This window comes from Rana temporaria, chromosome 12 (genome assembly GCF_905171775.1).
Source record: "Rana temporaria chromosome 12, aRanTem1.1, whole genome shotgun sequence".
Classification (NCBI taxonomy): Eukaryota; Metazoa; Chordata; class Amphibia; order Anura; family Ranidae; genus Rana; species Rana temporaria.
The window spans coordinates 119,992,878-120,006,624 of record NC_053500.1 but is presented as its reverse complement, the minus strand read 5'-3'; the positions used below and the strand labels follow the sequence as shown (position 1 = coordinate 120,006,624).

General features: G+C 44.5%; 1 protein-coding gene across 1 annotated transcript in view; it reads left to right on the top strand.

Moving 5' to 3' along the window:
- GGT7 (gamma-glutamyltransferase 7) overlaps window positions 1-13,747 on the top strand; it is an 82,073-nt gene that overhangs the window by 30,448 nt on the left and 37,878 nt on the right. Inside the window, exons 4-6 of the mRNA XM_040330397.1 lie at window positions 2,963-3,077; window positions 4,868-4,935; window positions 8,393-8,466. Of these exons, the coding sequence (XP_040186331.1) occupies window positions 2,963-3,077; window positions 4,868-4,935; window positions 8,393-8,466 (257 nt within the window). The remainder of the gene's footprint in view (window positions 1-2,962; window positions 3,078-4,867; window positions 4,936-8,392; window positions 8,467-13,747) is intronic.

Here is a 13,747-nt window from a genome sequence, read left to right as displayed (position 1 = left end):
CCTAAAACATTAGTAATAGTTTTCCTACCAGTTACTTACCATTCACACTTATACAGCGATTAGTGCTATAAAACTGCACTGAATACTGTGTAAATGTGACTGGCAGGGAAGGGGTTAACACTAGGTGGTGATAAAGGGGTTAAATATGTTCCCTAGTGAGTGATTATAACTGTAGGGGGAGGGGAGTCACAAGGGGAGGAGACCGATGTGTGTTTCTCTGTTCTGGGAACACACATCGGTCTCCTCACCTCTGACAGGACATGGATCTGTGTGTTTACACACACAGATCCATGGTCCTGCCGTGATTGCGGGCAATAGCGCGTGCCCGGCAGACATCGCGGCTGCCGGGCACGTGCCCCGGTTCCCGAGCTTTATAAAAATAAGGCAGCAGTGGAGTCCTCCCGACACGTTTCGTGTTAATACACTTCGTCTGGGGTGTATTAACACGAAACGAAGTGTATTAACACGATACGCTTCGGGAGGATTCCACTGCCACCTTTTTTTATAAATGCGCTTGAAATTCCAGCTAAAATGTAAGTTTAATAGCTGCAATAATTTTTGATTTACTTTTTATAAAGAGATTACGCGATGTGGCCATCTTTTTTCTTTTATCTCCTCATACCATTGATTTAAACTTGGGGCAAGTTCACATCACGTACCCAAAACCATTTTCCTTGTGGATTCATTACTTCTGTTCCCACTGATGTCTGTAGGCTAAGAGATATATCCATTGAGGACTTTTCAGCTTTCACTTCATTGGTTATAACAACCTATGCCTGTATGGCCTCGTACACACGACCAAGGAATTTGTCGGAAAAGACACATCGTTTTCCTCGACAAGTTCCTAGTTAGGCTTGTCGAGGAACTCGACAAGCTTGCTTTGTGTACACACGGTCAAGACAAAATCTCCTCGTTTTCAAACGCGGTGACGTACAACACATACAACGGCAGGGGAAGTTTGATTCCACTGGCACAACCCTGGGGGCTGCTTTTGCTAATCTCATGCTACTGCGTGTTAAAGTGGAGGTTCACCCTATAAAAAATTTCTAACACTACATCCAGCCCAGTTCTGCAAATAAAATGACACTGACCTTTTTTTTTTCCCTGTAGATATCGTTTAGCCATAGAATTCACCGCGGCTTCCGGGTAGGGAATCCCGCGGGAGTGGCCGTTCCTATTGACATGCCAATTGATTGACATGCTTAACGACGGCGCACACAGCGCGTCACGACTTCCCGAAAGAAGCTCGGGTCGGCTCGGCTCTATTCGGCACCGGTGCGCAGGCTCCGAATAGAGCCGACCCGAGCTTCCTTCGGGAAGTCGTGATGCGCTGTGTGCGCCGTCGTTTAGCATGTCAGTCAATTGGCATGTCAATAGGAACGCCCACTCCCGCGGAATTCCCTACCCGGAAGCCGCGGTGAATTCTATGGCTAAACGCTATCTACAGGGGAAAAAAAAAAAAAGGTCAGTGTCATTTTATTTGCAGAACTGGGCTGGATGTAGTGTTAGAAATTTTTTATAGGGTGAACCTCCACTTTAAGTAAAAGTTTGGTAAGAGACGATTTGCACTTTTCAGTCTGTTACAGCATGAAAAATGTGTTATCTCCATTACAAATGCTACTTTTACGCCCGTCTCATACTTTATTCTGAGCATGCGCGGGTTTCTTAGCATACACACGCTCGAGTTTCTCGTCGAAAACCAGCCCGACGAGGAACACGACGAGGAAATTGAGACTCCCGTCGAGGAAAAAGAGAACTTGTTCTCTTTTTTTCTCGCTGAGTTCCTCGACAGTTTCCTAGATGAAAAACGTACACACGACCGTTTTCCTCGGCAAAAAAGCTCTCCCACCAAGTTTCTTGATGGATTCTGTCGAGGCCTTACGCTCACGGAGACGTAAGTTCCCTTGAGTCCATTCCCTCTGGTAAGCTCACACTTTTACCGGTGGTGGGTCTGCACATTCTACACAAGGTGTCACGATTTTTTGCCTACAAGAGTCACTTGAAAGTCATTGATGTTCTCTCTTCTGAGTCATCTTATCAGCACTTGGTGCACTTTATATTTATTTATCTATGGACTTTAAGTTTCTCATATTCAATTTTGTATGAATTTAACGTTACAATTATAGTTATTGTAGTTGTCACAGTGAGCACATCACTTTTTAGTGGTATATCCACTCACCATCATATATCAATTGGGTTTTATTTCTCATTTTGTATAAGCGCTACACATAATATATCCAATGCTGGTCTACTTGTTCTTGCTTATCTAGAAAATGATCAAGTATAACCTATTAACTGTGAAGCCATGCTTCATTGTTATGGTACAATATATTTTCCATCTTCTCGCTGTACACCTCCCTGCATGTGTTTATTTAAAACATAGTTTATACATACCTTAAAAATGTCCTTAAAAGCTGTGATCACTTCTTTCTCTTGCCAGCAAGCTGTGGGCTGGTTTAGCAGTGCTCCCATATTGGAATGTTTTTCACGTGAGTTCTGCTGTTCATATCTTAGCATGCATTACTGCTTGGGGTCGTGAGCCCAGGCTGTATAATGACTCAACCAGCTTCCTGTAGTCAGGAGGCTGCAGGGGGTGTGTCCATGACTGCCTGGGCTCACAGGAAGAGATCAAATATGGCTGGGCGTCATTCAGTAAGGAAGTGAGGTAGTGCCTAATCTTCATCCAGGACGAGAGGGGGAGTTTAGAGGTGAAGATACGCTAGGTCTTCTATCCCAAGCTTCATTTATGCACACAGCGGGGGCAAATTAAAACAAAAAATCCTGGGTTTGAACTTTAAACATTTACAGTAGGTAAAATGTATGCTTTTGCGTCTCAGAAAGACTGGTAGTATTAATGTGTATTTTCATATATTACTGCTTTATACAGTTGTTTTTTTCTTACTGCCCTTCCCTTCTTAGACTATTGTGTAAGCATGTGCTTGTTATTTTCTGTCTTCATCAGAGGGGGCGTCATGCTCGTTCATGACATTAGAAATAACCTGACAGATGTCATTGATTTCCGGGAGACAGCACCTTCTGGTATCCATAATGAACTTCTACAGTACTGGAGGAATAAGGTAGATATTCATTGCTTAGCTGTACTCTTATGAAAGTCCAGACTGGAAGTATGGCAACTCTGACATTTGCCATGAAGTATCTGTGGGCTTGAGCCTCTAGGTTTGTTGAGTTCGCCCAAATGGATTTTTATAGAGGAGCAAAATGTGGAATCTGTCAAGTTTTTTTGTTCAATATGTTTATTGAAGTTTAAGGCCCAACTCTAGGAAACTTAAAGACTCTCCCTTGCAGTAAGGCTGAGCCCAAACTGCAAGGGCTAACAGCTCATTTAGGTCTAGGGGGCATGGAAAAGTAGATTTACCTAGCAAATCCTGCACTCTTCTGTGCTGCTAGACTGGTCTCCATGGCATCTTCTCTTCCATGCTCCAAGTGGTCTAAGGTCCTGATGTTGAGAGACAGTACTGCCAGAGAATGAGGAAGCACCGTCTGCTGGGGGAGCAGAGGATCAGTTACTTAAAACTGCTTTTACTGTCCCCTAGACTAAACAAGCAGTTAACTTTTAAAGCAGGGGTAGACAACCTTAGAGTGATGGAGATCTACTTGAACAACACAGATGAAGTCAAAGATCACAGGCACATTGTCCTAATGTTAGGACCGGTTCACACCAGAAGGCGATGCCAGAAAGACATGTTCCATGTGTGTTTCCTGCACCGTGTTTAAAACACACTGCCTTTGTGATCTACTGCAGGTTATTTTTTAACCCCAAATGTAGACCGCAAACGCAATGAACACAAAAAAAAGGGAGTGCAGGGCTTGGGATTGTGTTATGCTCAGAATGCAGGGTTCAGGAGTGCATTACGCTCAGAATTCAGGGTTCAGGAGTGCATTACACTCAGAATGCATGGTTCAGGAGTGCATTACACTCAGAATGCAGGGATCAGGAGTGCATTACACTCAGAATGCAGAATTCAGGAGTGCGTTATGCTCAGAATGCAGGAATCAGGAGTGTGTTATGCTCAGAATGCAGGGATCAGGAATGCGTTGCGCTCAGAATGCAGGGTTCAGGAGTGCATTATGCTCAGAATGTAGGGCTCAGGAATGCATTATACTCAGAATGCAGGGTTTAAGCGTGCGATGCACTCAGAATGCAGGGATCAGGCGTGCGTTATACTCAGAATGCCAGGATCAGGAGTGCATTACGCTCAGAATACAGGGATTGGAGGGGGGGTGTAAAGGGTGGTAGAGGACACTGCTATAAGGGTGGGCACTGCTATGGGGGTGGCCCTGTCCAAAGCAGTGTCCACTGCCCCCTTCACAGCACCCTCCCATAGAATGCATGAAGGTAAAAAACCTTGTCTATACAACCACTTCAAAGTCAATATAGCAACTCAGAGGGGAAACTTCAATGATAAAAGACAGGCAGATCAATCCTGATCACTGATTGTGATGTCACTGCTCCACCTCTTTCAATCAGAGAACACTTTGCATTCATTGAGAAAAATGCAAGGAGCCTTGTGATTGGTGCCTGTGCCAAGTGAGCAGCCCCTTGTGGTTACTATGCAGCAGGGAAGCTGCTTGGCGTGGGACCCGAAAAACAGAGAGGATCAGTGTATTAGTAGCAGCTACTAGTGAGTTTTGGCTTCAACAGAGGTCAGCCAAGTATGGAATATGTATACTGTACTTACATTCGTTCAAGCTGGACCAACATGACTATGCAAAAAAACAAACAAACCTGGAATTCAGCTTTAAACACATTAATAATGAATAATGAAAACTTTTGGTTACTAAAAATATAATAACATTTCCATGAAATACATATGTGACCTTTCTTTCCTTTCTCTGATTATACCAGCCTGGCCTTTTGGTTGGCATTCCTGGGATGTTGAAAGGCATGGATAAAGCACACAAGATGTATGGAAAGTAAGTAGAGATGTGGGTCCAATTTTTTTAACATATTAAAACCATCGTCGTATGTGATAATCATACAGTAGGTGTATAATTAAAATAGTTTAGCACACAGCGCAAAAAGCAACAGTTGTCTCTAGAACAGGTATTCAGAAACCAACTTTTACTGGAGAATACTGGGCTAGTCAGAGATGAAGTTCACTCTAGTCTATAACATTAATCTTGATTCGGCATTTAACAAGAATTGGATATATCATGTGGTGTCAGAAGTCACGTGGTGTCCTCAGCTTTCTCAGCTGTTAGTATTTGGGCCTAACGACAGGCTACTCTGGCCCAAACACTGAATCAAGGGAGGGGGTCACAAGCTAGAAGCACTGCACATTTACTGAGAGCTCTAATGGGGCAATGGAGTGGCAGGGAAGTGTGCCAAAGATGAGGATAGAGGTAGGATTTCAGGAGACTTTGGGCCAGATTCACAAAAGAAATACGACGGCGTATCTACTGATACGCCGTCGTATCTCTGTTTCTAACTATGCGGCTGATTCATAGAATCAGTTACGCTTAGCTAGCCCTAAGATCCGACAGGTGTAATGGACTTACACTGTCGGATCTTAGGATGCAGTACCGCGGCCGCCGCTGGGGGGAGTTCTCGTCGTAAACCAGCGTCGGGTATGCAAATTAGCACTTACGGAGATCCACGAAGCTTTTTCCCTTTGTTAAGTCGCCGTAAGTGTTAGTTTGCCGTCGCAAAGATAGGGTACCTTTACAAAAGTGTAAAGGTACTCTACCATGCAAAAGTATACCCTTCGTTCCCGCGTCGGTTTTGAATTTTTTTCAAATCTTTTATTTTTCCCGCCGCAACTCTTTTTTACCCGTCGCGATTCACAAAACTCGGCGCAACGTAACTTCGCGCAAAGCACGTTGGGAAAATAGCGTCGGGAGTATGCGCAGTACATCCGGCGCGGGAGCGCGCCTAATTTAAATGGGACTCGCCCCATTTTAATTGGCCCGCCTTGCGCCGGACTGATTTAGGATACACCGCCGCAAATTTCCAGGTAAGTGCTTTGTGGATCGGGCACTAACTTGGGCAATTTGCGGCAGTGTAACTTACATCGGAAAAGTTACGTTGCGCCCGCTGGTTGTGAATCTGGCCCTTTGTCACTATGTCCTGAATGAGAGTCTCTTTGTTATCAGAGGTCAGTGATAAGAACATACCCAAAGCCATAGCTCTGCTCAAGACTTGCCTTTCTAATACATGGACAATCCTGGTGCCGGCCTCTATAGTCCATCTCCACCCTCCACCCAAGAAATTAAAAAATGTATCATCTGTACTCCGCACTTAGCTCCTCTTGCCATATTTATTAATTGTCAGAAAAGTGACTGCATACACCAGTGTCTCCACCCGAAAAACCAACCTTTATTGACAATTTTTTACCACGTGGTTCGTGGTCAGTGATGCCTACCTGCCCAGACAAATTTTTGTATTGTCAGCATGTGTTGGTTAACTTGACATTAACTCTGTTACTATTTTGAACATCTAACATTGGCAGCTGGTCCATAAGGGACACAGTGCCCCCCCCCCAAAGTTAGTTTGCCAAAGAAGAAAGCTACTTGAACTTCCAGTCTCCGGCTTCTCGTCCTGTGGAATGCAAGGCACCCTCTGGTGAGTGCAGACCTAGAGGGGTTTGTTTGCGCAACCCCGCCGCCAACATTTTTTTTTTAGTACCAGCCGCCACTGATATCTAAATATTTTTTATATTGTTATAATCGATTAATCGACTAATTTCGATTGATTATAACACACATACATTTTTCGGATCACCACCCCCCAGTCCCCACTGTAATATCCACAGACATCTCCCTCCACTGTAATATCCACAGACATCTCCCTCCACTGTAATATCCACAGACATCTCCCCCACTGTAATATCCACAGACATCTCCCCCACTGTAATATCCACAGACATCTCCCCCACTGTAATATCCACAGACATCTCCCCACTGTAATATGCACAGACATCTCCCCCAATGTAATATCCACAGACATCTCCCCCACTGTAATATCCACAGACATCTCCCCCACTGTAATATCCACAGACATCTCCCCACTGTAATATGCACAGACATCTCCCCCAATGTAATATCCACAGACATCTCCCCACTGTAATATCCACAGACATCTCCCCACTGTAATATCCACAATCACCCCCACTGTAATATCCACAGACATCTCCCCCACTGTAATATCCACAGACATCTCCCCCACTGTAATATCCACAATCACCCCCACTGTAATATCCACAGACATCTCCCCCACTGTAATATCCACAGACATCTCCCCACTGTAATATCCACAGACATCTCCCCCACTGTAATATCCACAGACATCTCCCCCACTGTAATATCCACAATCACCCCCACTGTAATATCCACAGACATCTCCCCCACTGTAATATCCACAGACATCTCCCCACTGTAATATCCACAGACATCTCCCCCACTGTAATATCCACAGACATCTCCCCCACTGTAATATCCACAATCACCCCCACTGTAATATCCACAGACATCTCCCCCACTGTAATATCCACAGACATCTCCCCCACTGTAATATCCACAGACATCTCCCCCACTGTAATATCCACAGACATCTCCCCCACTGTAATATCCACAGACATCTCCCCACTGTAATATCCACAATCTCCCCCACTGTAATATCCACAGACATCTCCCCCACTGTAATATGGTCCACATCTCCCCCACTGTATAGGAAGATTAGTGCTTGCTTAGTCTTACCAGAGAAGCCGGCCAAACACGAGCAGTTGAGGCCGGGTGATGATGTCAGCGCGCAGCTCTAGGTTCACCTAGGCCGGCGCCGTGTGGACCAAGATGGCCACCGCTCCGGGAGCTAGGCCGAAGCCGCGGCCTTTCCTATGGCCAAGGCAGCAGCGGAGCTCCGGGGATCACATGGTGTGCCGATTTGCATATGGTGACCCGTTCGGAGCACAGATCAAAAGAATTTTGATCGATCAAAAAAATTAACTATTAATCGAGGAATTTATCTTTAATTAATCTTTTATTTCCACAGCCCTAATATATATATATACACTGTATGCATCTTACCTCTGCCTTTTTCCTTGTGCTCTGCGCTATCATGCCTGCAGAGACACGTGTCATGTTTAAAGGGTTGAGTCACCGCTTTTGACCATTGAGAAAAAGTCAAGATTTGCATATCAATAATTTAGTTTGCTATGGCTGTACATTTTTGGGAAAGAATGAATGTGCTTGAAACAATTGATGGAGCAGATTAGAAAGGTACCCCTAAATTTATATGCTCAGGAAATTGAATGAATTACTTTAATATGCTGTTCACCAGAAGTAACTGAAAAATGTCTGTATTTCTAAAAGAGCAGTTCAGCCCTTCTCAGGATTCATTCTGCAGTCTGTAATTAAGCTCCATGCATTTCTCCAGGTTACCGTGGTCAGAACTTATATCTAAAGTGGCTGAAGTTGCAAGTGGTGGATTCAATACAACACATGACTTAGGTAAGATTAAATGAGAAGAAGTGTTGGATTTACATCAGTGGAAACTTTACTGCAAACTCTACCGGAGTGGTCTGATCACAAACTCCCAGATTTATTTTACTTTATTTTTTATAAGTATTTATACCTATAAACAATTTATGCAGAGCATTAAGGCCGCACACACAATCCGAAAATCGTATAAAAAATACATTTTTCGAATCGATCGTACAACAATCTGATTGTTAGTACGCAGCTTTTGAGACCCAATCATGACAGTTCATCTGATTTTATCTGAAAGGACAAACACAAACATTTTTCTCGTATGTTACCAGATCGTACCATTTTCATTTAATTAGAACAGTTGTTGTCCAAAAATTTAATACAAATACAATACAATACAATACAATACATTACATCACTTCAGAATTTTTATTCTGTCCTATGAAAATTTTAGTAACCTCTTTTATTTTTAAAATGAGACTAGCATGCATTTGATAATCTCATTGGGGTAGATTCAGGAAAGAATTACGCCGGCGTATCCATAGATACGCCGCGTAATTCCAAAGCTGCGCCGGCGTATCTACTTTCTGTATTCAGAAAGCTAGATACGCCGATATTAGCCTAAGATACGACTGGCATAAGTCTCTTACCCCGTCGTATCTTAGGGTGCATTCTTACGCTGGCCGCTAGGGGCGCTTCCGTTGTTGTCGGCATAGATTATGCAAATTAACTAGATACGCCGATTCACAAACGTACGTACGCCCGGCGCAATTTATTTACGTAGTTTACGTTAGGCTTTTTCGGCGTAAGGTTGTTCCTGCTATTAGGAGGCGCGCGCAATGTTAAGTATGGACGTCGTTCCCGCGTCAAAATTTGAATTTTTTACGTTGTTTGCGTAAGTCGTTCGCGAATAGGGCTGGACGTAATTTACGTTCATTTACGTTCACGTCAAAACCAATACGTCGTTGCGCCGTACTTGGAAGCAATGCACACTGGGATATGTACACGGACGGCGTCCGTACAAAACGTCAATCACGTCGGGTCATCCATTATTTACATAAAACACGCCCCCCCTTCCACATTTGAATTACGCGGGCTTACGCCGGCCCCATTTACGCTACGCCGCCACAACTTATGGAGCAAGTGCTTTGTGAATACAGCACTTGCTCCTGTAAGTTACGGCGGCGTAGCGTAAATACGATACGCTGCGCCGCCGTATCATTGCGCGCCCCTACCTGAATCTACCCCATTGTGTGTACCGGTCATTACACACTGTATTTTCACATAAGTTCCTGCGTTCAAGGAGCCTACAATCTACATAACTACACACACACACATACTAGAGCCAAACTAGGACAGGTGCCAATTACCTACCACATACCTCCCAACTTTTTGAGATGGGAATAAGGGACACCTATCAGCAAAAGTATGCAGGCATAGGACACACCCCTTGCCACGCCCCCTTAAAGGAGAACTATATAAAAAAATAAGATTGGTTAAACCCACAAGTGTTTTTTTTACCACTACTATTCCTTTATATTGGCTTTTGGAATTTACAAATGCAGCAATTTAGAAATCAGATGAAAGGTTTAGCACTGTAAAACACTTTTTGATAGATAGAAAGTGCATTTTATATACATCTCCATAGATCAGACCAAAACGAGGGACAAACATAGGCGTGCGCACAGGGTGAGCCAGGTGTGCCTGGGCACACCCTAATCACCCTGTGTGGTGCACATTGTACCGAAAAATACTACATTAAACTGGCACTAACGCACAGAAAAATACAGCATTAAACGGCACACAACACACCAAAATATACTACTTTAAACATGCACTAATGCACAGAAATATGCTGCATTAAACGTGCAGTAACACACTGGAATATAGTGCGTTAAACATGCAGTAATGCACAGAAATATACCCCCAATATTTCACCAAAGCTCCCTAATGGGGCTCCTAAAAAAAACAAAAAAAAAAATACTGACACTGTCCTCTGCCCTACTGACACCGTCCACCGCTCTGCTGACACCATCAGTATACTGTATATACACATGCAAATATGTTTGAGCTTTGGGGTGCACACCCTAATGCAATAGGCTGCGCACACCTATGGGGACAAATGAGGAGGAATGAGGGACAGAGGGACATTGCTTCAAATCAGGGACAGTCCCTCGAAATCAGGGACAGTTGGGAGCAATGCTACCAGCATGTCTTTGGGGGGTGGGAGAAAACCAGCGTAACTGGAGAAAACCTGTGCAACCACTGGGAGAATATGCAGAAATAATCTTTCTGCAGTCTTCTAGAAGCAATAAATGTAGGGATGTTTATACCAGGGAGTTTGTACTGCACAAAATGTCTGACAAGTGGCTGCAGTCACTCTTAGATGTCTTAGGTAAGTTCTTCTCAATCTGGAAAGGGGAAAGTTATATAATAATAGAATTAAAGTGAAACTGTCACTTGTTAATGGGAAACTTTCACAACTGTCCCGGAAAAGCCGCAAAGCTCTGATATGTTAAGACTTCTTGCGCCAGATGATTTGAGCACCTTGCCTTGCCTCCTCACATGTCCTAAGTCAATTGGCCAGTGGTTCTCGGGTCATGGTAGTGGTAGTGTGTCAAGATTGATGCTTAGGAGGTGGGATAGGGCAGGGGACAGGTGCTTCAACCAAAGTGGTCCCTACATTCTAGGAACTAGAGTAAGATGACCAGATTTTTAAAATGAAATCCGGGGACATATTTTTTTTTACTAGTAATGGCGGCAATCAGCAACTCTCTGCCCGTCGCCGCTGTCGCCCGCCACACAGCCTGTCCCAGAAGAGTTGAAGCTGTTATAGCTGCAAAGAGTGGGCCAACTCAGTATTGAATCCTACAGACTTAGGCCCCATACACACGATAGAATCCATCCGCTGAAAAATCCCAGCGAATGGGTTTCAGCGGATAGATCCTATGGTGTGTACACTCCAGCGGATCTGTTTCCGCGGATATTTATCCCCTGGGATGGATTTCCAGCGGATAAATATTTGATGACATGCTATCAAATCTATCCGCTGGAATCCATCCCAACGGATGGATCCGCTGGTCTGTACAGACTCACCGGATCCATCCGTCCGAAGGGATCCCCCGCATGCGTCGTAATGATTCGACGCATGCGTGGAATTCCTTATATGACAGCGTCGCGCACGTCGCCGCGTCATAATCGCGGCGACGGCGCGACACGTCATCGCCAGAGGATTTCGGCGCGGATTTCGATTCGATGGTGAGTACACTCCATCGGATGGAAATCCGCGCAAATCCTCGAGAGGATTTATCCGTGGAAACGGTCTGCTGGACCGTATCCGCGGATAAATCCTCCCGTGTGTATGGGGCCTAAGCCTTGGGATGCCATTAAAGTTCATGTGGGTGTAAAGGCAGGTGTCCCAATACTTTTGGTAATATAGTATATATACTATGTTTTATTTAGATTAGTATATACTTCTTTCGAAAAAAAAAAAAAAATTCCCAACATTCAGTCCCTCAGGTATAACTGGTAAAACTCGTTTGGCTTATATTACTATTTTTATGACTTATGTGCATTTGTACTCATAAATAATGTTATTGTAAACTGAAAAAGATTAGTTAGATTTTAAGATTGTTTGATATTCAGTTTGCAGTAAAATTCTATATTATGAACATTTAAATGCATCCTGTAGCCATTATCATTCACTAACTGTGCAGAAATATTTACAGACATGTGAATGATAATTTTGAAGGACAAGCTAATGCTTATAAAAAGCCAGCCAGCCCACCCTTCCAGAGTCCGTTCACACTGGGGCGACTCGTCAGGCGGCTCAGCAGCCTGACAAGTCGCGTCCCATTCTATTCAATAGAACCGCTCTAATAGGAGCGACGCAAGTCGCTCCGACTTAGAAAAAGGTTCTTGTACGACTTTGGGGGCGACTTGCATTGACTTCTATACAGAAGTCATTTTGCAAGTCGCCTCTGAAGTCGTCTTCAGGACGCCTTGCTGAGTCGCCCCCGAAGTCGTGCCGCCCCTGTGTGAACCGACTCTTAACTGTACTTCTGTCTCAGTCTGATTCATGGTTTCTGACAGTTTCCCCATAGAAGTCAATGGAAACTAAAATAATTTGTTTCCGCATTGACTTCAATCGTATGCAATACCGTATGTGGCCAGAGGTGGGGGCGCCGGAGAGCCTCGGGAAAAACACTCGTAAAGGCCCGAGGACAGCTCGGCTGAACTCGGAAAACCTCGGAAAGGCTCGGGAACTGAGAATTTCTGAGTTTTTCCAAGCATTTCGGAACGGCTCCAAACAGCTCCGATCGGCTCTGGCGCCCCCACCTCAGGCCAAACGTGGTACTGCACACCTATGTGGCTTGATTCCTGCTCGTTTTGCGAGACAGGATTTAAAAAAGAAACAGTGCTCATATTGCGAAACGCTCGTTAACCGTGTTACTCGCAATCCGAGGTTCCACTGTAATTTAATGCAGATAAGGCACCAAGTGAGTTTATTTACCACCTTAATCAGCCTCAGAACCTGTGTAATTAATAGGTGTTTCAGTTTTAAAGGGATGAGGTGGCAACCCTAGTAGAGTAGATTTTTTTCCACCAGATAGGAGGACTTTAAAGCAAACCTATCTTTTACTTTAAATGGGGCAAGGCCACAAGTTCACTTTAACCACTTCCGGACCGCCGCATGTAGTTATACGTCGGCAGAATGGCACGGACAGGCACATGTACGTACCTGTACGTGCTCTGCTTGACGTGGGTCGGGGGTCCGATCGGGACCCCCCCCGGTACTTGCGGCGGTCCCCGTGGCTTCAGGAGCGATCCGGGACGACGGCGCGGCTATTCGTTTATAGCCGCTCCGTCGCGATCGCTCCCCGGAGCTGAAGAACGGGGAGAGCCGTATGTAAACACGGCTTCCCCGTGCTTCACTGTGGTGGCGTATCGATCGAGTGATCCCTTTTATAAGGGAGACTCGATCGATGACGTCAGTCCTACAGCCACACCCCCCTACAGTTGTAAACACACACTAGGTGAACCCTAACTCCTTCAGCGCCCCCTGTGGTTAACTCCCAAACTGCAACTGTCATTTTCACAATAAACAATGCAATTTAAATGCATTTTTTGCTGTGAAAATGACAATGGTCCCAAAAATGTGTCAAAATTGTCCGAAGTGTCCGCCATAATGTCGCAGTCACGAAAAAAATCGGTGATCACCGCCATTAGTAGTTAAAAAAAAAAAATTTATAAAATAAAATAAAACTATCCCCTATTTTGTAAACGCTATAAATTTTGCGCA